Source organism: Nerophis ophidion, linkage group LG15, assembly GCF_033978795.1.
Source record: "Nerophis ophidion isolate RoL-2023_Sa linkage group LG15, RoL_Noph_v1.0, whole genome shotgun sequence".
NCBI lineage: Eukaryota > Metazoa > Chordata > Actinopteri > Syngnathiformes > Syngnathidae > Nerophis > Nerophis ophidion.
This window is the reverse complement of record NC_084625.1, coordinates 35,657,011-35,678,380: the sequence shown is the minus strand read 5'-3', so window position 1 is coordinate 35,678,380 and position 21,370 is coordinate 35,657,011. Positions and strand designations below refer to the sequence as shown.

Here is a 21,370-nt window from a genome sequence, read left to right as displayed (position 1 = left end):
ACATTACTTGTAGAATATTCCAAGTAAAAACTAGTTGGAGCTGTTTTTATTTAGCATCGAAATAAGGCACCAATAGCTTTTTTTTAAATTCGGTCTGGTCCCTATCGGTTCCAATGAAATGGAACAGGGTTTTGAGGCCCAATGCCTCTATTGTTTTATTCATGTTTTAACACTCTTTTCACAGTGTTAAAACATGAATAAAGTGCACAGTAGTGCATTTTCCACATGTGGACAAACGTATCATTAGCATTAAGAAGCACAAAATAGGGCTTAATAAAATCCATTTCAAACTGTCTAAATTCCTGAATCAAGGCATAATATATTTTGGGCAACACACAAATGAACATTTAATGCAATGTTCCTTTAGGGATAAACAACTATCTTTGGATGTAATGATGGTAAACTTTGAAAGGAAGTGAGCCTGCGAACATTGCAAGGGTCCCAAAAATTAGACCTCATTACATTAAGGCATAACGGCACATTTTTGATCCCGATCCACTACATGTCAAGGGAAATTAGCTAAATGTGTTCTTGATTCAGAAAAGCTCAGCAGCCACAGCTGACAAGCCAAGAGAGACAGGTCCCCGGGGACGGCTGTGTCTCAGCTGAGGACATTACTGCACGCAACTAGAGGTCCCCCCCCCCACACACACACAAACACAGAGTGAGAGAGAGTCTGGTGGCAGACAACAGTCACCCCTGTCATATTCGATTGCTGGCCGCTCATGTTGCATCAGCGACACCTCACACACAGCCCAGTGGGCCTCAGCCCCCTGGTGTCTTACTGCCGCCACAAACCGACTGCCAGAGACTTCTTCCGATCTGGAGGACAAACAGATATCAACCTAACAAAAAAACCCTCCAAACTTTCATAAACGATATTAACCAGATCGTATCTAATGTGGACAAGTCAGACACAGTTCAGTCTATACATCAGGTCATGTTTGCTTGTTGCTATTCTTATCACAATAAATACTGCTTCAGTTGAGATAACACAATACGACACCCGCGGAACCAAATTACTGGGATTATCTGATAGAAGCCATTCTCAATGCAATTCATAATCTCTAATTGCAGAGTGCACGCCAAAGCCAACATGTGGCATAGGCAACACGTGGAAGGAAGGCTGCTGAAAATAATTCCAATCAATGTGCTTTTACACACAGAGCCAGCTAAAATGACTTATTTCATCATTTAATTTAATCTGTATTGATGAAATTGGTCTTTTTGGTATTACATTATATATGTTATTCAGCATTTACTGTGAAAATAGACTTTACACGAGGGGTCATAAAAGGCAGAACAACTTTTTCATAGAGTTCATCGTTCAATCTTGCCTCATCTCTACATGGTGAGACGTTAATGTGAAAGGAAAAGTGGGAAACAGTTTCGAAATTTGGCATGGCCAACTGGGACTGCTACTGTAAAAGTCAGTGCTTCTCAAAACTGTTCTCTTACGCCCACAGTGACTATAAATAGTATAATTTGTCTATAAAACTATTAGAACCATACCTTTGCATAACTTTGTATGCTTATTAATATTAAAAGAAACAACACAGCGGTCTTTCTTTGACGTCATATTATGTTATGGCAAAATAAGCATGTTTCCTGAGGTCACACTGCGCCCCCTCAGAGGGGGCCACCTCACTGTTTGAGAAAGGCTGGTATAATAGGAGATGAACTCTCCTAATTCAAGATGCACTTTATTTTCGACATCCCTAACACAGCTTCAGCGTGAGCCAAGCAGAAATGAAAATACAGGACATGCATTGATCAAAAGATGGATTTCTAACAACAAGTGAAGTGAAGTGAATTATATTTATATAGCGCTTTTCTCTAGTGACTCAAAGCGCTTTACATAGTGAAACCCAATATCTAAGTTACATTTAAACCAGTGTGGGTGGCATTGGGAGCACGTGGGTAAAGTGTCTTGCCCAAGGACACAACGGTAGTGACTAGGATGGCGGAAGCGGGAATTGAACCTGCAACCCTCAAGTTGCTGGCACGGCCACTCTACCAACCGAGCTGTACTGCCCCACAAGCGAAAAGATTGTAGCTATTACTAATGGCCAGGTTTTTGCAAAATGACTCACAACCATGGTTTTAGCACATGGAAGCTCAGTTCTAATTTAGAGGAATTTTGAGATCGGACAATTCTGGTTCCTCGTTAAGGATTCTCGTTTTAGATTTTTTTAAGAGGAAGTATCAAAAATGTATTATTCCTTTGACACTATTGGCGTTAACGTACTTTTTGTGTGTTTTTACGCATTGAAATCAGAAAGGACGTGCATTTCCGGAAGTAGATTTTTATCTTTTTTTCCTACCAACCCTGCCTTCTCCGGGTCAAAACTGCGGTTTACTTGTTCTTTTATCGATTATCGTTTTCCGCGTGTGTTTTGATTTTATTGTGTTTTTATTGGTTGACCTCAAATTATTGAAGTTTTCGGTACAATTTCTTAAATTTTGATTCGCCGAAAGTTTTATCAATCACAAATACTGCATTTACAGTATTAGGACTCCCGAGGGTTATAGTTTATGTCATGGCGAGCAATAAACCCCTTCTTAAAAAGGGAACACACAGCTTATGGCCATCAAGAAGCCAGAGATGAAATGCTATAGGCATTGAGTGCCACTGTATTAACTGACATTGAAATTAATTTGAAAAATTTTAAGTTTGTTGGCATTATTTACCTGTAAGTGTAGATGTGGCGGTTCATAAACGACTGATGATCTACATACAGGTGAGAATAATCAATTCAATTTGTCATATGCATGTATGTCCTGGCACATGATAATCATCATTTCATGACCAGAGCAAAAAACTTTTATACTGAAATTAGTACACCTACAATTTATTATATAAAAATATAGAAAAAAATACCGGCAGCGGTAAAGTTTAGATCCATGAAGGAAAGAAGAAAGTGAATGACTGTTTATAACTGAATATTACATATATGCATAAACATTTGTTTTCTTTTGTATTATTTTTTAAATGAATAAAGGAATGTTACTGGCAACCCTTTTCCAAAACACAATATAGAATGTGTTTTGGAAAATACAAGATAATGCCTACATTTATCATTTGTTTTCAAAACAGTTACAAAAAAGCGGGACCCCGAAAATGTACTGTGGGACCCCATTTTTATGACTTGATGGGGTCCCTGGCACCCCATTTTGAAAATTCCTAGCGCCAACACGGCTTTGGGGCTACACCTCATGAAAAACATGCACATATTGACTGTTGTTTATGTGTTAGAAATAAAGTTGTTGCAATCAGGGTTTGTTGCTGCCGATTCCAATCATCAAATGGGTGTAATTGTCCGATACAGAGCACGTGTATTAACTGTAATAAATATAGTGAGTGTTATTGAATGTGTAACAATGTCAAGATAATATCTAAACTAGTCCCTTATTTTCTTTTATGACATACAATTTACTAAAAACTATGATTTATTACTTATTGAAATAATTTGTTTTGTAGTGGAATTTCTGACCTATTGTACCATATTTTGTGTCTGTCGAAGTCCGAAAAGAAAGTCTGTCAAAAAGCATTAAGAACGACACGAAAGTAAAAGAATGTCTGCTCGTTTCTTTTTTTATATTCTGAACCACTGGAAGAGCATATGTGGGTTAGAGTTGAACGTATGGTCGGTCTGACCGTTCTACAAAATTTTTTGATTGTTTATTATGACTAAGGGATTCACGGATGTTGCAGAACAAACAGGTCCAAAACAACGGGACCTTGACACAAGAGGGAAACATATAAATGGGCAAGTAGACCAGGCCTTTGTGTGATTCGCATGATTTTCGATCAACCAAGTCCTCCGGTGGATGTTGTCTGTCTGCATGGGCAATTCAATCCAACTTTGTACTTTTTGATTATGGGTAAATAAAACTTAGTACTAAATTCACTTTATTTGCTGTTTAAGCTTCGGACCCTCCACCACAGTTTATTACCCTTTTACGGGACTTATTATACCAAGGGTGTCAAACGTATGGCCCGCGAGCTTGAACAGTTTTAATTTGGCCCAGCCCCGCAACATTAGTTTGCTGAGTAGAAAAATGATCTGCAATTTTGTAATTAAATAAACTGCTGTTTTAAATGTGTCCACTGGATGTCGCAATACCAATTCCAGTGTAACCCAGGCATCAAACTGTTTGAAGATGACATGTCAGCTGACTTTGAGCACCCTTTGGATTGGCTTCCGCTACTCCAATCAGTGCAGGTGCAAGCAATCAACTGCTCCAGTTGTGGCTGTCAGCAGATGGCAGCAGACTGATGCTGTAGTGACGCACAATATATTTTTTTAATGATAAATTATCCACTTAACAGATAACATAATTAAACGGTAAAATGCAACATGACCATCATCTTTGTAGTTAGTTCCTTGGAGAGCTTGCAATTGGTTGACGGCCCTATGTGCACTCTGAACTCCATTGTAAAAACGTGTTTTTCTACATTATTTGTTTGTTCTATTTTATTTTATGCTTAAATCTACCATGGTAACATTGGTTATGTAGTTATGTTACTTTTAAATGGCTATCATTTTGTCATTTAGACATTTTTTTGATTATATCATAATTGTAATATGTGAATGATGACAAATGAATGTGTATCGTGGATGTCACCAATGCAGTGGTTTGAGGAAACACTTAGTTGCTTTTCCAAACAGGTCTTTATTGGTCAACTGCCAACATGAGCATCCTGAACAAGAAGTTCTTAAAGTTTAATGGCTTTGTAAATACACTAAGACAAAGTCAAAGTTCATTGTATTCTTCATGGTGTTTTGAAACTGCACCGATTTTTTCCTCAGGATTTTCAACTAACTTGAAGTGTTTTGCTAAGAGGATTATTTGTAGTATGTACATTTTCAGAATGTGCTTGTTCGATTTTTGGCTGAAGTAAGACCAAGAAAACAAGTTTAAAGTTGTCTTTATTTTTAAATGATTATGCCATGATTTTACCAGTCCAGCGCACGTGTGAATAGATTTTCCTTCATACAGCGCCTGAGCTAAAATGAGTTTGACATTTGACATGGTTGGTATTATGCTTAAGATTAAGAAGAAAGAGTATTTCGGCTCTCGCAGTTCAAGGGATAATTATCTTCAATGTCAGCTGGAAAAATGTGTCTGTGGGCAAGCAGTCAGAGAGGATTTGTGGAACTTTCATGTGAGTTCCTAAAACCTATGTTCACCTGTTTTCTGCTCTGTTGTCAACTATTAATTTTATAACGGTTTATTTATGCCAATAATTATGACGCGTATCGCTTTTTGGTGACGCTGTGGTCAGATGAATGCGACTGGAGCGCAGATAGAGGACGCATTGCATACATATACGTTTTATTTTCGCATACAAAAGAGGCCTGGGTTGGATATGAAATTTTCTGTACTGCACTTTTCACACTAACGTGAAAAAATCAGATACAGAATGCATCATACCAAAGACTATAAAAATAGGGACCCATTACTTCCCTGCTTGGCACTCAGCATCAAGGGTTGGAATTGGGGGTTAAATCACCACAAATGATTCCCGGGCACGGCACCGCTGCTGCCTACTGCTTCCCTCACCTCCCAGGGGGTGAATAAGGGGATGGGTCAAAGGTAGAGAACAAATTTCGCCACACCTAGTGCGTGTGTGATAATCATTGGTACTTTAACTTTAACTTTATAAGGACAAAAAAAAAAATGTAATTGACATGCTGTGTGAACAAGGCCTTAGTCATGGCTGTGTTGGAGGGGCTTTGTGACCGCAATAGCAATGATGATTTGGCTACCGGTGAGTACTTCAACGTACAGTAGAACACACTTAAAGCTACTATATTGGGTGAGAAGAGTGTAAAGGTGACAATATGGGTCTCATATATTATGTTTAGAGGGCCCTAATCTGATACAAAACCTATTTTGAAGGTTGTAAACAGCAATTCTACAGGCTGTCCATAAAGTCTGGATACAATGGGCAATTCAGACCTATTCGATTTGCAAAGCGCATCGAATTATGCATTGAAAATATTATTTATCAACATTAGAATTTAATAAAATTCCATTCATCCATCCATATTCTACCGCTTGTCCCTTTCGGGGTCGTGTGGGGTGCTGGAGCTTGTTTTCTTTAAAAAACATTTTAGTCATGTACCCAGACTTTGTGGACACCCTGTAGTTCTATGAAAATATTCAATGTAATAACATTAATCTTACTTTGCAAAAATCTGTTTATCCCTGTCATGTTTGGTACTTATTAACACCAATTAACAAGGGAAAACTGTGGTACCATTTTTACACAAGGATCTCAAAAGGTCCTCACAACTGTACATTAAACATGACCACTTAAGATGAGTATCTTTGGGCACCTCACGATTCAATAACAATTACGATTCAGGAGCTACGATTTGATTAAAAATAGATATTTTTTTGTATCTTTAATTTATTCAGTTCTTCTCTTTTCACTAAATAAGCATTCATCACTTGCAACTTTTCAAAACAGTGCATTTGTAAAAAGAAACAGTTGAATTAATTCCCAGTGCACTGATCAAAATAATGGAAATGTGTGCCTTAAAAAAAAGAAGCTGGTCAGATCTCACAGTCAGTCATATTTAAGAACTGTCTGCATTACTTTATTTAAAATAGAGAAATAATCGATTAATTAACATTTACTAATCGAATTTACAATCGCCCAAGTCCGAATTGTGATGCACTCAAAAATCGAATATGTCTCTCACCTCTAATGACCACACCTTTTTGGTTAATTTTCTTTTTAAAAAGAGCAAACATGAACGTGATAAGCTCTTTTGAGCAGATGACTGAAAATAAAAAGTTGTATTTTTGGTAAAATCATTACTAGTTCTCAAGTAAAACTTATAGTTTCAATCTCACAGAGATTCCCGAGCCATTTTGAGAGATATGTCACGCCAAATAAATCATGTTTTGTTTTGGTCATGTTATGTTTTGTTTTTTCGACACTTGTTTCATGTTATAATATATATATATATATATATTATATGAATACAATTCACTTCACTTCACTGTTTTGCACTTCCTGGTTTGTTTTCGTTACCATGCCAACTCAATAGTTTCAGCTGTCATGTCACGCACCTGTTCCATCACTAATTATGTCACTGCTATTTAAGCCATTTTGTTTCTGTTCTTCAGTCTGGCAACTTTGTACTTACCCACATCCCCCATCTACCTTTATGCCTTGCCACGCTGTTTATTATTCTGTCCATGCCACGTAAGTTTTTGGTTTGTTTTTCATGCCACAGCGCAAGTGTTTTTGTTTCACGTTTATAGTTTACAGCCTTTGTTCTAGTCATTTGTTTTTGTGGCAAAGTATTTGTTCTCCGCCATTGAGCGCGCCCTTTGTTTGCCTTTTTGTAGTTTGTTTGTGTTAGTGTTAATAAATCAAGATGTTCTTACATTCACGTCTGGCTCGTCCTAAATATCCCCTGCGTCAAAGAAACAAGCAAAGTCCAAGTCCATGTGTGACAGAAGTTGCCAGCAAAGAAAGTTTCTTCGCAGGAAATTTGGACGAGGTATTCCTTTCCGACCAGGACAAGCAAGAGATCCTCGTAAAGCTCAAAGCGGACGCCCGGCCATGGGAGTGCGAGGACAAAGCGGAGCTATCAGAAGAGGATCTCCCTCCCAACGCTATGGTGGCATGGGGGCAACTTCTGGCTAAGATGACGGACGCAGAAGACCGCTTCCGCCCCCACTCGCAAGCCACCCGGACGTCCTCCTCAGTGCTTTGCCCGTCGCGCGGTGACGTCACACCACCTGGGACGCGAGGGCTCCGGCGGCGGCCCGGTGCAGCGCATGAGCATGCGCAGAAGAAGTGGAGGACTTTTCCCCCAGCGTCGACTGCCAGGCTCTTCTCGTACAGCTTCTCCTCCCCACCCAAGTCACAAATTTTTTTTCTTTCTTCACCCACTCAATCAAAGCCTGAAGAAAAAAGACTTTTGGGACAATTTAAAGGGGAGGATTCTGCCCCCATCCTTTCCTCCCCCCGCCCACCCCAAGAGACTGTACTGGATTGCGGTGAGCGCGTCTGGTATCCGCCCCTTGAGGGGGGGGGGCTAAGGCTATGGCTAGGGCTGGGGGCTGTTCAGATGATGCCAAGCCACAGCCGCACGCTCGCCCGCCACCACCAGTTATTCAGCCTATCAAGCCATAGTCGCCAACACGGCCTCCACCACCAGTTCTTCAGCCTGCCAAGCCACAGCCGCCAACACGGCCCGCCACCAACGGTCTTTCGGCCTGCTAAGCTGCATCCTCCAACTAGGCCACCTCCACCTGCACCACGGCTAGCACCTGTCGCTACTCTAAGGCTAGCACCAAGTCCAAGGCTAGCACCAAGTCCAACTCCAAGGCTAACACCACTTCTAAGGCTAGCACCAAGTCCAAGTCCAAGGCTAACACCAAGTCCAAGTCCAAGGCTAGCACCAAGTCCATGTCCAAGGCTAGCACCAAGTCCATGGCTAGCACCAAGTCCAAGGCTAGCACCAAGTCCAAGTCCAGCACCAAGTCCAAGGCTACCACCAAGTCAAAGTCCAAGGCTGGGACCAAATCCAAGTCTAAAGCTGGCACTAAGACCAAGTCCAAGGCTAGCACCAGTGCCTGCACCACGCCAAGCACCAGTGCCTGCACCACACCAAGCACCAGTGCCTGCACCACCCCGGGTCCCAGTACCTGCACTACGCCGGGTCCCAGTGCCTGCACCACGCCAAGCACCAGTGCCTGCACCCAGCCTGGCCTCAGTACCTGCACCACAAGAGGTACCAGTGCCTGCACCATGCCGGGTCCCAGTGCCTGCACCACAAGAGGTACCATTGTCTACACCACGCTAAGCTCCAGTGCCTGTACCACGCCGGGTCCCCGTGCCTGCACTACACCAAGCTCCAGTGCCTGCACCACGCCTAGCTCCAGTGCCTGCACCACGTCGGGTCCCAGTGCCTGCACCATAACAGGTACCATTGTCTGCACCACACCAAGCTCCAGTGCCTGTACCACGCTGGATCCCCGTGCCTGCACCACGCCAAGCTCCAGGGCCTGCACCACGCCAAGCTCCAGTGCCTTCACCACGTCAGGTCCCAGTGCCTGCACCATGTCGGGCCCCAGTGCCTGCACCTAGCCAAGCCCCAGCGCCTGCATCACGTCGGGTCCAGCGCCTGCACCACGTCGGTCCCCAGTGCCTGCACCACTACAGGTACAAGTGCATGCTCTATGCCAGTGGTTCTCAAATGGGGGTACGCGTACCCCGGGGGGTACTTGAAGGTATGCCAAGGTGTAGGTGAATTTTTTTTTTTAAATATTCTAAAAATAGCAACAATTCAAAAATTATTTATGAATATATTTATTGAATAATACTTCAACAAAATATGAATGTAAGTTCATAAACTGTGAAAAGAAATGCAACAATGCAATATTCAGTGTTGACAGCTAGATTTTTTGTGGACATGTTCAATAAATACTGATGTTAAAGATTTATTTTCTTGTGAAGAAATGTTTAGAATTCAATTCATGAATCCAAGCTGATCTCTATTACAATCCCCAAAGAGGGCACTTTAAGTTGATGATTACTTCTATGTGTAGAAATCTTTATTTATAATTGAATCACTTGTTTATTTTTCAATTTCAATTCAGTCCACATTTCAAATTATATTTGGAAACAGAGGACGTGGTGTCCTCCAGAACAAAGAAGAAAATAACCTTTCGGATTTTTATAGGCGCAAAGTTCAAAAGCCAGCATCTGTGATGGTATCGGGGTGTTTTAGTGCCCAAGGCGTTGGTAACTTACACATCTGTGAAGGCACCATTAATGCTGAAAGGTTCATACAGGTTTTGGGGCAACATATGTTGTCATCCAAGCAACGTTATCATGGACGCCACTGCTTATTTCAGCAAGACAAGTGTTACAACAGCGTGGCTTCGTAAAAAAAGAGTGCGGGTACTCTCCCATCGAAAATGTGTGGCGCATTATGAAGCGTAAAATATGACAGCGGAGACCCCGGACTGTTGAACGACTGAAGCTCTACATAAAACAAGAATGGGAAAGAATTCCACTTTCAAAGCTCCAACAATTAGTTTCCTCAGTTCCCAAACGTTTATTGAGTGTTCTTAAAAGAAAAGGTGATGTAACACAGTGGTGAACATGTCCTTTCCCAACTACATAGGCACGTGTTGCAGCCATGAAATTCTAAGTGAATTATTATTTGCGAAAAAAAATACATTTTATGAGTTTGAACATCAAATATCTTGTCTTTGTAGTGCATTCAATTGAATATGGGTTGAAAAGGATTTGCAAATCATTGTATTCCGTTTATATTTACATTCAACACAATTTCTCAACTCATATGGAAACAGGGTTTGTTTATAGTGTATTGTTGGCAGGTTTTGGATGGTTATTTAGAGGGTTTTGTGAGCGAAATAGAGAGCTCTCATTGACTATACTGTTAGCGTGTTTTAGTATTTAAGACTTAAAATGCATAAAAAAAAGAAAAACATATCTGTTCATGTCTTATATTGTGATTGTGAATGATAGACAGCACATCTCTCTCTAATTTGTGTGTATTTACAGTATGACTGATCTGATAATATTGTCAGAGTGCAGAAGCGTTCCCATTGTGACGTTAATCTCGGGAAATAGCCAAAGGTATTCTGAAGAGAATATTCAAAATGGCTGACTGAATTTGTGGTATTTTGTGACGTTTTTAAACAGTGTTTTACATTATTTGCGAATTGTAAATACGATTGGATATGGTTTAATGGATACAATGAAACACAATTAAGCATATCAATTCAACTCGTTTTTCCACCTATACTAGTACTTTAAGGTACAAGCCTATTTAAAAACTAACATATTAAATATATAAGGATGGGTATAAACAGTCATTTTGACATTTTTCATTGGTCAAAAATAGAACGTAACAAACACAATTGTCATCGAACAACGATGATATATGAGAGATTGTGCAAAATAGGCAGCATTTCTGACACCGGCAGAGGTGCCAGATGCGATGTGAAACCGCCCCAATTCTCGGATCGCCTTTCGGCCTACTTTGTAGAAGTGTCAATGTTTGAGAGGCTGCTGATGCTGACCCTTTATTGTTGGGCGCTCCTTTTGTGGCCGCACTCTTCACTGTACTGAGAGGAGCCAAAGAAAAGGCTTTCTCCAACAGTTGGTCATGCCCCAGTGCTCCTGGCAACAACAGGTCCCGAGGACGCAGACCTGTTTGGCCTATGTTGGCTTGGCTCTCAGTTTGCAGAGGCGGTGGCGGCGGCACTAGCCCCGTCAGCTGTCCCATTCAGGACTTTATTAAAGCTTTGAAGACTGCTGAACACAGAAGCGTCCTATGTTTAGATGATAGAATGTAAACAAATGATTTTCTGCTTGGGCAACAAAAGACAAAGGGTCTTCTTTTTCAATACAAGGAGTGGACCAGAGAGCTGGAGTGAGACAACCAAAAGAGGGCGGGAAGACAACTGTGGGCACGCAAGGAGTGAAGACGCTCTGTCCAAATTATGGTGTATCATACACCTATACTAGTTTGTGTTAATTGTAAAACCGGAAAAAACATTATTTGCGAATAGCAAATTTCACATGTATTGCAAGAACCCATCAAATGTTAGTGCACATCAGAATATTGTAGATATTTTTTCCGTCACCTTTAGCTCTCAGTAAGAAGGCCCCTAAATGCAAATTGTCCCGTCTCATTCACAATCTACCACACTATCTAGAAATATTCCAAATATTCCACTAAAGCAAACACAACACACACTGCATTGACATGTCATATAGTCAATGTGACTGATCCTCTCTTCATTCATCCATTTTCTACCGCTTGTCCCTCTCGTTATTCATGATAAACAACACTCTGCAAAAAACAAAAAGTCAGGACATTTGAAATAAAACAGTAATGTGTTATAAAGTGATTGCAGACAATACGAATGAATGGACCAGTCCTTTAAATGAAAGGACGTTCACTTTTAATACATGCAAAGAGGTTCGTTAAATTAAGTTTTCTTTTACAGGAATATCAAATATTTTTTAATTAGTGGGAAAACCCACATATTCATGTTAGGCTTGGGCCTAACTTAGCCTTATCATCTATCACAATCCTTGTCTTTGTGGGCACAGGTGGGCCCGCTAGCTTACACAGATGCACAGACAGACCGTCACACGTGAGAAGCACCGCAAAGTAACAACAATTATGGTGAAAAATGATAATTGCAAAGCTAAATGTTCATATGTGGGAATATTTTGTCTTTAAATCAAATGAGCTACATGAGCCTATCAACACGGACGAACGAGTCAGTATGCCAAATTTGTTGGAAAGTGAAAGCAACAAAAACCAAACCACTCGTCATTGGTTTTTGCACCAGGGACAAAATGCACTTCAAGATGTTTACTGAAGTGAAGTGAAATGAAGTGAATTATATTTATAACGCAGGTTTCTGTAGTGACTCAAAGCGCTTTTATATAGTGAGACCCAATATCTAAGTTACATTTAAACCAGTGTGGGTGGCACTGGGAGCAGGTGGGTAAAGTGTCTTGCCCAAGGACACAACGTTAGTGACTAAGATGGCGGAAGCGAGGCTCGAACCTGGAACCCTCAAGTTGCTGGCACGGCCGCTCTGCCAACCGAGCTATACCACCAATTTTTACTAACATAGCTTGAGAGTCCTTTTTAATCACAATGGTGAAAATACTAATGAAAAATAAAAGATTGAAAGGGTTACTACATTAGTATTATTATTATATTTTACTATTAGGGATGTAGTGGTATCAAAATTTCCCTGTGTGATATTATTGCGATATATTAAAAAAATAAATAAGAGACTAAAAAATATAGTGTGTAAAATGAATTGGCAAGAACGTTTACGATAAACACACTTAATGCAATTGATCGCAACTACCATTTAACACTATTTTTTTATACAAACATGTAATTTTAGGTGAAAAGATTTGGGCATGAACATAAACGGTGTCTCAACTTTTACTGTCTGAGTCCTCTCCAATGGACATTTATTTTATCCGTTTGGAAAATGCAGTTTGTCCATCCATCCATCCATCCATCCATCCATCATCTTCCGCTTATCCGAGGTCGGGTCGCGGGGGCAGCAGCCTAAGCAGGGAAGCCCAGACTTCCCTCTCCCCAGCCACTTCGTCTAGCTCTTCCCTGGGGATCCCGAGGCGTTTCCAGGCCAGCCGGGAGACATAGTCTTTCCAACGTGTCCTGGGTCTTCCCCGTGGCCTCCTACCGGTTGGGCGTGCCCTAAACACCTCCCTCGGGAGGCGTTCGGGTGGCATCCTGACCAGATGCCCGAACCACCTCATCTGGCTCCTCTCGATGTGGAGGAGCAGCGGCTTTACTTTGAGTTCCTCCCGGATGGCAGAGCTTCTCACCCTATCTCTAAGGGAGAGCCCCGTCACACGGCGGAGGAAACTCATTTCGGCCGCTTGTACCCGTGATCTTATCCTTTCGGTCATGACCCAAAGCTCATGACCATAGGTGAGGATGGGAACGTAGATCGACCGGTAAATGGAGAGCTTTGCCTTCCGGCTCAGCTCCTTCTTCACCACAACGGATCGGTACAACGTCCGCATTACTGAGGATGCCGCACCAATCCCCCAGTTTGTCAGAAAATTCAATTCACATTTTAACTTTAAATCATGTAAATACCTCACAAACTGACGTTAAGCTTCGCTGGCTTCATCTTTTCCAGGTAATGAAAACTTATGTGTGCAACAGGGTGGTGCTTTCCCTCGGCGCAGTGCACACTGACTGCGTCTGTTGTGTCTCAGAACAAGAACATGGAGTGCAGGGTTGGTTTGTCTGTTGGTTAGCAACAGAACTCAAACGTAATTTAGAAAAAAAACAATTTCTTTTATCGACTATGACTTTTCACTTCCTGCTTTCTCCCTCTCTCCTGAAGGGCGCTGCCTTCCCCCGTATTGTCCCGCGCTGCGCAAGAGTCAGGGAGATATTAAAAGTGCCAGAAAACTACACATCAAGTTTTATTTGGTTTTGATACCATCACCTGTCACAGCATTATTGAGAAGATTTTGAAACCATAATCCTGCGGTATCTACAATACCGTTACAGCCTTAATTATGATTACATTAGTGCTTTATTTGGTCTCAAAATATCAGAGACAATAATATTGTTTTAGCAATAAATAGTGGAACATTATATCCACCCATCAATTTTCTACTGCTTATTCCCTTCGGAGTAGCGGGGGGCGCTGGAGCCTATCTCAGCTATCGTCCAGGAAAATGTATAATTGAGCTTGGCCTAATTTAGAATTTCTCTCAGAAAGTAAGCATTTTTCACAGAAAACTCATACAATTTTAAGTCGGTACTAACTTATAAAAATGATTAAAGAAAAGAGTGTACGTCAAAATATTGCTACATACAACATGTACTTAACATCTTAAGTGTAAGGTGACATTAGGGTAAATAGGCCGCACACTGCGTGGCAAGCACAAGCTACAACATGGCCTCAAAACTTGCAGCGAGGTAAACACAAAGTAATATAGGATCTGAAATCGTTTGTGGACTTATTACAGGCAAGCAGTGTGTTATATAGATGTGGAAAATAAAGAAGAAAACACCTGCATCATTTTAGACTGCCAGCTGAGACGATATACAATTCAAAATGCATTCAAAAAATGTCTGGACTATTCCTAGGCTCTGTAACCCCTGAAAATAGCAAGGATGCAATGTATTAGTATTCTAAAAGATCAGCCCAAATCCGGACTATTACAGTATAGCCTAGTATTCTATAGCATACAGTGCTAAATGTCACGGTCACTATCTTATGTCATAGGAAACATACCTGGTCATGGCTAGCTTGTAGGGTGCTCCCAGTGCCGTGGAAAGTCATCTGCACAGGGGAGAGGGTCAGATAGGTCGCAAAGTCCTTGTCATTCTGCACATCATTGTACTGCACCTGGAATGGTTTAAAGACAATCAGTTGAAGTTGACGGCAGGAAAATCAACGCGACCATAGAATACACCAGAACTTTATTGCCACTGGAACAAATTTTAAAAATAAATCAAGATTAAATGTGATTAAATGAATCGTGCATGTGTAACTGGCAAGGCAGAACATTTGTTCACATTCATACTATGATGTAACTATAATCTGGCCCGCCACAACTACTAGGAGGCTAGCTTGTGTAAAGTTTTGAAGATTATTTTCATTAATTTAAATCTGTTAGTTTTAAAAAATGTTGAAGTTGTATAAGGTTGTTTGAATCAAGTTAGGGATGTGTAACACCACCTACACCCCCTTCCAAAATGCAACAGGGTTTAATCCCTTTGGTAGTACAAACCCAGCATGGAACACTTCACTGTTCACTCAACACAGACGCCATGATGTAATCAAAGCTCCTCTTTATGCATTCCCAGACAGCGTCAACATTTGGGAACCAAGATAAGGCGATATAATAAAGTTAAAAATATCCATCCATCCATTTTTTACCACTCGTCTCTTTTTGGTGATAAATCTAATTGTGGGAGCATCCGACAAAGTTAAGTTTAAGTTTAAATTTTGTATCTCAAAGCACATAATTGTGTTGTGTTCAAGAACATAGATTAAAGTTCGGAATAGAAACGTAAATATTTTTTAAAGACAGGTAGGCTTTTTAAGAATTTTACGGATCCTTTGGACCCCATAAAAAGGCCAAATAACGTCAATAATTTGAACGCTTGATGAAGAACATTCTTGATGAAAGTAAAACAAAAATGTAAATCTTGGGGGCTCTCTGATCACGGAGTACGCCATCTACTTTTCGGTTTATTAAGCAGGGAAGATTGGCACATGTGTCGAATGCTGGATACAATGATTGATCATTGAGATTGATATATGCAAGAAGGAACTGTTTTACACTCACATAATCTAGATATATGTCAATCCTATCTGTACATCTCAAAAACCTTAATTTTATTTTCCATATAAAATAAAAGTCATTTTACAGAAATAATATTAAAGTCTAAAGTGGGGCCTCAATCAAAATCTTGTTTAGAGTCACACAAAGTCTAGGGCTGGCCCTTCATAGATGGCAATGACCGTAAGGGTAAGTGGATGGTTCCCCGGGGGGGTGGGGGGTGGGGGGGCGGGGTAAGACGTCACTGGCGACCCGTCATCATTGAGAGGTTAACTCTGCTAGCGTTCCTGAATGCAGTGCAATCAGGACTGTTATGACAGTATGCTCCTCTGGGAAAGTCTGCTCTGAGACCAAGCACTTTGGAAACACTGCCTGCTTGTCTGCCCTACTTCTCAATGGTGTGTGTGTGTTTGGCCTACATATACCCATTACAGCTGCAGGCCTATTAATAAAAAGCAGAATTAACGATGAGAACTATTAGAAATGCATCTGCCATCGTAGTGGTGACTGTGACAAAGCTTGTTGTCATAGACGTGCACGTGTTTTCATCTCATGTGATCCAAATAGTTTTTTGGGCTTGAAAGTCCTTGTAATTACATATTCAATTGTGACATTCAAGCTTCGGATCAACTGAATTGGCCACATTTCCCGGGGTTACGGCGCCACCTGTTGCATTGCAGCAGTCTACAAAAGCGAGGGTCAATGCAAACATAACAGTTGAAATGGAATGATTCGAGCTTCATGAATACAGTAACATTTAAGTCATTCTTGAAGTAGTTCTTTAGATTACTGTGCTTAGGAGGCTATTTTAAGGATAGTGAGCAGTACAAACAGCTGGCTCCAAATTTAGGTCGTTATGTAATTCCTAAATTTGCTAACAAACATATCCAGGGTACAAAAATGTTACTCTCTCTTAGCCATATATACTGTAGGTCTATACAGGAAGACAGAGGCTCATTACAAGAAAATACTGAAGGGAACATGCGCACAACAAACAACATGAGACAATGCATGAGTGTGCAGACACTCACACGTACTCCATTGTGGAATGCTTTATCTGTTGGGAACGCAAGTGATTAATTCTGCAAAATGGGCTGTGGGAAAAGCCTTTTCTAATAAAGTATTCAGGCTTTGTGAGAAACTAAATAAAAATATGAGGGAGACAAATAACCTACATTTTGCCTGGTATTGAAAGGATAAGGAACATACAGTATATGGGCCATTCCACCGAATTGGTGCAATTCACTTTACACATTTGAATTGATACGGTACCAATTTCCCTGTACCTGGGAATCAATACTTTTGGTCAATTTCTGGTACTTTTGTGTGTGTTTATGTGGTTATACATGTCGAATAATAAAATCTAAAATTTGTTTTATTCAACATTAAACAGTGAGCTGATAATGGTATCTGTGTTGTCCAGTTGCTTATATCTTGTTTACTTACACTTGCCGTTGTCTTTACCATTGAATTGAATGTCGCAGTCTGGTCTTTTGTTGAGTACTACAAAGTGTTTGTACTGCACGTATTGTACTCAATACACACAAGCTGTTTGTTTCCAGCGTCTCTCTTAGTTGTAGTTTTACTTGAAAGTGTGGAAATCACCATGAAAAATTGGCAATGCTGGTCAGTAACATGTATCCAAAATAAATTAATATTATGCCATTGCATTTTGAAAAGTAGAGCCTTTCTTGCCAGCACTTTCTATCAGTGATGCTTGCTTTGTTGGTATGGAAAATTACATGCCAGTCTACTATTAATACACCTTTTTTCCCACATAGTGCTTTAGCATAACATTAATGTGTTACTCCTTATCCCAATTATATTGAAAGTTTATTTTCCTGAAAAAATCATAATATACAATATAATATGCTTACAGTCAACATTAGCATGAATGCTATGTTGCTATATTTCATGTTAGTTTTATGCTAAAAACTCGCACCTGTTACTCAAATGAATCATCTTCCTCGAAGGAATGGGAAGAAAGTTCCTAAGATTGACCAATGCGACAATATTTGAGTTTATTTTTGTTACAACAGATTGCATGTAACCTGCCTAAAATGCACCTTGTTTCTTGAAAAATGCTAAATATCTTAATGACTTTTTTAATGCACCAGGGCGCTTTGGCTAGTTAAGCGATTTTAATCTGGGAACATTGCTGTTGTGGGGCCATTGTGCCAAGTAACACACTATTTGACTGTATAAATAAACATCACATGGCTCCAACGCCAGCCAAATTTTGGATTAGAAAACAGCTACATTTTGGCAGGTCACCAATCATTACCTGGAGGTCCTTCTTTCATGTTTGCTGGTTAGTGGAATAGTCCAAGTGCATGACTACTTCAAGGCCCACCCTCGGCTGTGTCAGAACAACAGCCCATGGCGTCATCTCTATTTGTGACGATTTAGCCGAAACGGAACTAACGAGCATCGACCAAAAAACAAGCTGTCTGTTCTTTGTGTTGGAGAGCATGTTTGGAGGCATCTGTGAGTGCATGCATTCTAAACAGCCTAACTAATCATCCCAGGTCTCCACTCAAAAAAACAGCCTCTAATCCACTTCCTTTACAGACAAATGGAGGAAGAGAGTTACGCAAGGCCTGCGATTGATCGGCTGCACTAACGTGGAACGACCTCTGACATTTGGTCTCAAAAGGTGGCTCCTCCTAGAATGCTCCTCTTTCTCTGAAAAATTTGTGAGCAAGCAGGAAATACAACAGTCCAATGAAAGCAGAATGTATATTAATTGCATACATACTATCCTCACATGGGCACCCATAACACCATGTGCCAAGTGAAAAGTAGCTGTAGGGCCAAGCGAAGGCGAGTCAAGGTAAAAAGGCACAACTATGACTATATAATAATAAACAAACTGAAGGAATGCTGTCTTTGTCGGTGAGAAGCAATTAGAGCCACTTCAGAGGAGACCTCAGGGGTCAAGAGTTTGTTAAGCGCACGGTTAATATACCTTTCATTACTCCTAATGGAAGCGCTTCGATAGGAAAACACAGCTGGTACTTGAGGGAGAAAATGCTACCTACAAAAAAACCTAAACCGTCTCTATTAATTGAGTAAGTGAGTAAAGATTTCAACTGAAGCCACTTAATAGGATTTTTAAAGATGTTTAACAAAGAGAAGGGTACAGGCAAGTGGAACGGCCATGGACATTCTAACACACACTCACCAAAACAACACATTGGATAGAGGTCACCACTAATTGATAAACGGTCAAGCAACAAACTTGTTTTCCTCAAACTGCCACGAGACCGTCAAAAACATGTCTGATGGGTTGAATTTAGCTGCCAAAGTGAAACCAAACTAACAAGTAAATACAAATCGGTAAAGTAAATAAGCTCTCCTTCTGCAAGTGTAAACATGTCATGTCCGAAACAAATGAAACCATTACTAACCATCATGAATCAATCACAGCCTTGTTGAGAGGACATCTGCGCCATATATTAAAGATTTAGGTAAATTGGTGTATTGAAATTCCTCTGCAGTTGACTTTTGTTTTTGGTCAGACTCAGCGATGGGCACGCTACTTGGAAATGGAGTGAGCTAAGCTAGGAGTTACTCTCAATTAAATGTAGCTAAGCTACAGGGGACGGTATCAACCAGAGAATTGTAGTACGTTTCACTACAAGCTACACATCAAAAATAGCTTGCGTCATCAACCCTACATATATAAAAATATATATGTTTATCATTATAATGTACAACCTTCCCCCAAACAAATAGGCAGAGAATAAATGCTCAGTTTGAATGTTTATCATAATAAACACAAACTGGAAACATGCCCTCTGACTGGCTTTTTAACATTTAATTTACCTTGAAAAGTTGCGGTATCATGTACAAAATGAGGGGCACTGGGAACAAATTAAATAAAAAGTAGTTTAGAAACATCAATAATAATAATAAGATCAAATAAACACCAAAATATATACAATACTCACTATTGGAATGGGGACTTTTCAGCACAGAATAGATGACTCAACAAAAACCACAGTGGCAAAATGACAATAACCTGGCCAAAGGAAAAAAAGCGAAACATTTGCCTCACAAAACAGAGATTAACAAACTCCATTTTTACACAAGCAAAGACAAAAGTAAACATATTTTTGTGCGAGGACTGAATCTTATGTAACATTTATATCAGTGTTAACGACGCATGATTAAAAAATCACTTTCCCATCGCCCACCTACTCCCTAGTGATTTGCTCAGATAGCTGTCAGTCAGCCAGAACAAAACAGAATGTTTATAAATTGTTAAAAATAACGTGTATTTAAATAAAAGTACCGGTACCTGACCGATTGATGCACTCTGGAAGAAACAGTTATTCTAGCGACCCGTGCCATTGCTGCGGTCAATGTTTTTATTTTGCTTCCTTTTTATAGCATCAACAAGTGAGTCCATCGAGTGAGTCACTACACAATTGATAATGATAGGCGCAGCACTACAGTACATTATTGCTTTGCTAAGGGTGTACAGACAAAACATGAAATATAAGCCAATACTTTACAGATACAGCAATATGATTGTTCACGTTTTTCAGGCAGATTGTTGTCCTATTGCATTGTGTTGAGCATTACAAATTCAAACGCAATATATATATACACATATACATATATTATATACACACACACACACACACACACATATATATATACACATATACATATACACACACACACACCTACACACACACACACACAGACATATATATATATATATATATATATATATATATATATATATATACATACATATATATATATACATTTTCTACTGCTTGTCCCTTTTTTTGGGTTGCTGCAGCCAATCTCAGCTGCAGTCAAGCGGTAGGCGGGGTACACCCTGGACAAGTTGCCATCTCATCACAGGGCTAACACAGATAGACGGACAACATTCACACTCACATTCACACACTAGGGCCAATTTAGTGTTGCCAATCAACCTATCCCGAGGTGCATGTCTTTTAACATTTACTTTGCAAAATTGCAGTACCACGTACAAAATGAAGGGGAAGACACTGGGAACAAATTAAATTAAAGGCAATTTAATAATATCAAAAAAACACCAACATATCTAGAGTACTCTATTGGAAGGTTGATTTTTCAGCACAGAATAAATGACTGTTTCAACAGAAACCAGAGGCAAAATTTCAATATCCTGGCCAAAGGAAAAAAAAGCAACACATTTGCCTCACAAAACAAAAATGAACAAACTCCATCTTTACATGAATAGAAATTATTACAAGTGGAATTTTATGTAAAATGATAAATGGGTTATACTTGTAAAGTGCTTTGCTATCTTCAAGGTACTCAAAGCGCTTTGACACTATTTCCACATTCACAAACAAATTCACACACTGATGGCGGGAGCTGCCACGCAAGGCCCTGACCACAACCCATCAGGAACAAGGGTGAAGTGTCTTGCTCAAGGACACAACGTACGTGACCAGGATTGGGGAAGCCGGGGATCGAACC

At 40.2% G+C, this 21,370-nt stretch overlaps 1 protein-coding gene across 4 annotated transcripts in view; it reads right to left on the bottom strand.

Moving 5' to 3' along the window:
* The window catches only part of stau2 (staufen double-stranded RNA binding protein 2), a 315,345-nt gene that overhangs the window by 51,669 nt on the left and 242,306 nt on the right, over positions 1 to 21,370 (bottom strand). For all 4 annotated transcript variants that reach the window (XR_009809837.1, XM_061922079.1, XM_061922081.1 and 1 more), the window contains exon 13: positions 14,830 to 14,943. Coding sequence is in view for 3 of the 4 variants with exons in the window: in XM_061922079.1 (XP_061778063.1) it covers positions 14,830 to 14,943 (114 nt within the window). In the remaining variant the exon portion in view is untranslated. The remainder of the gene's footprint in view (positions 1 to 14,829; positions 14,944 to 21,370) is intronic.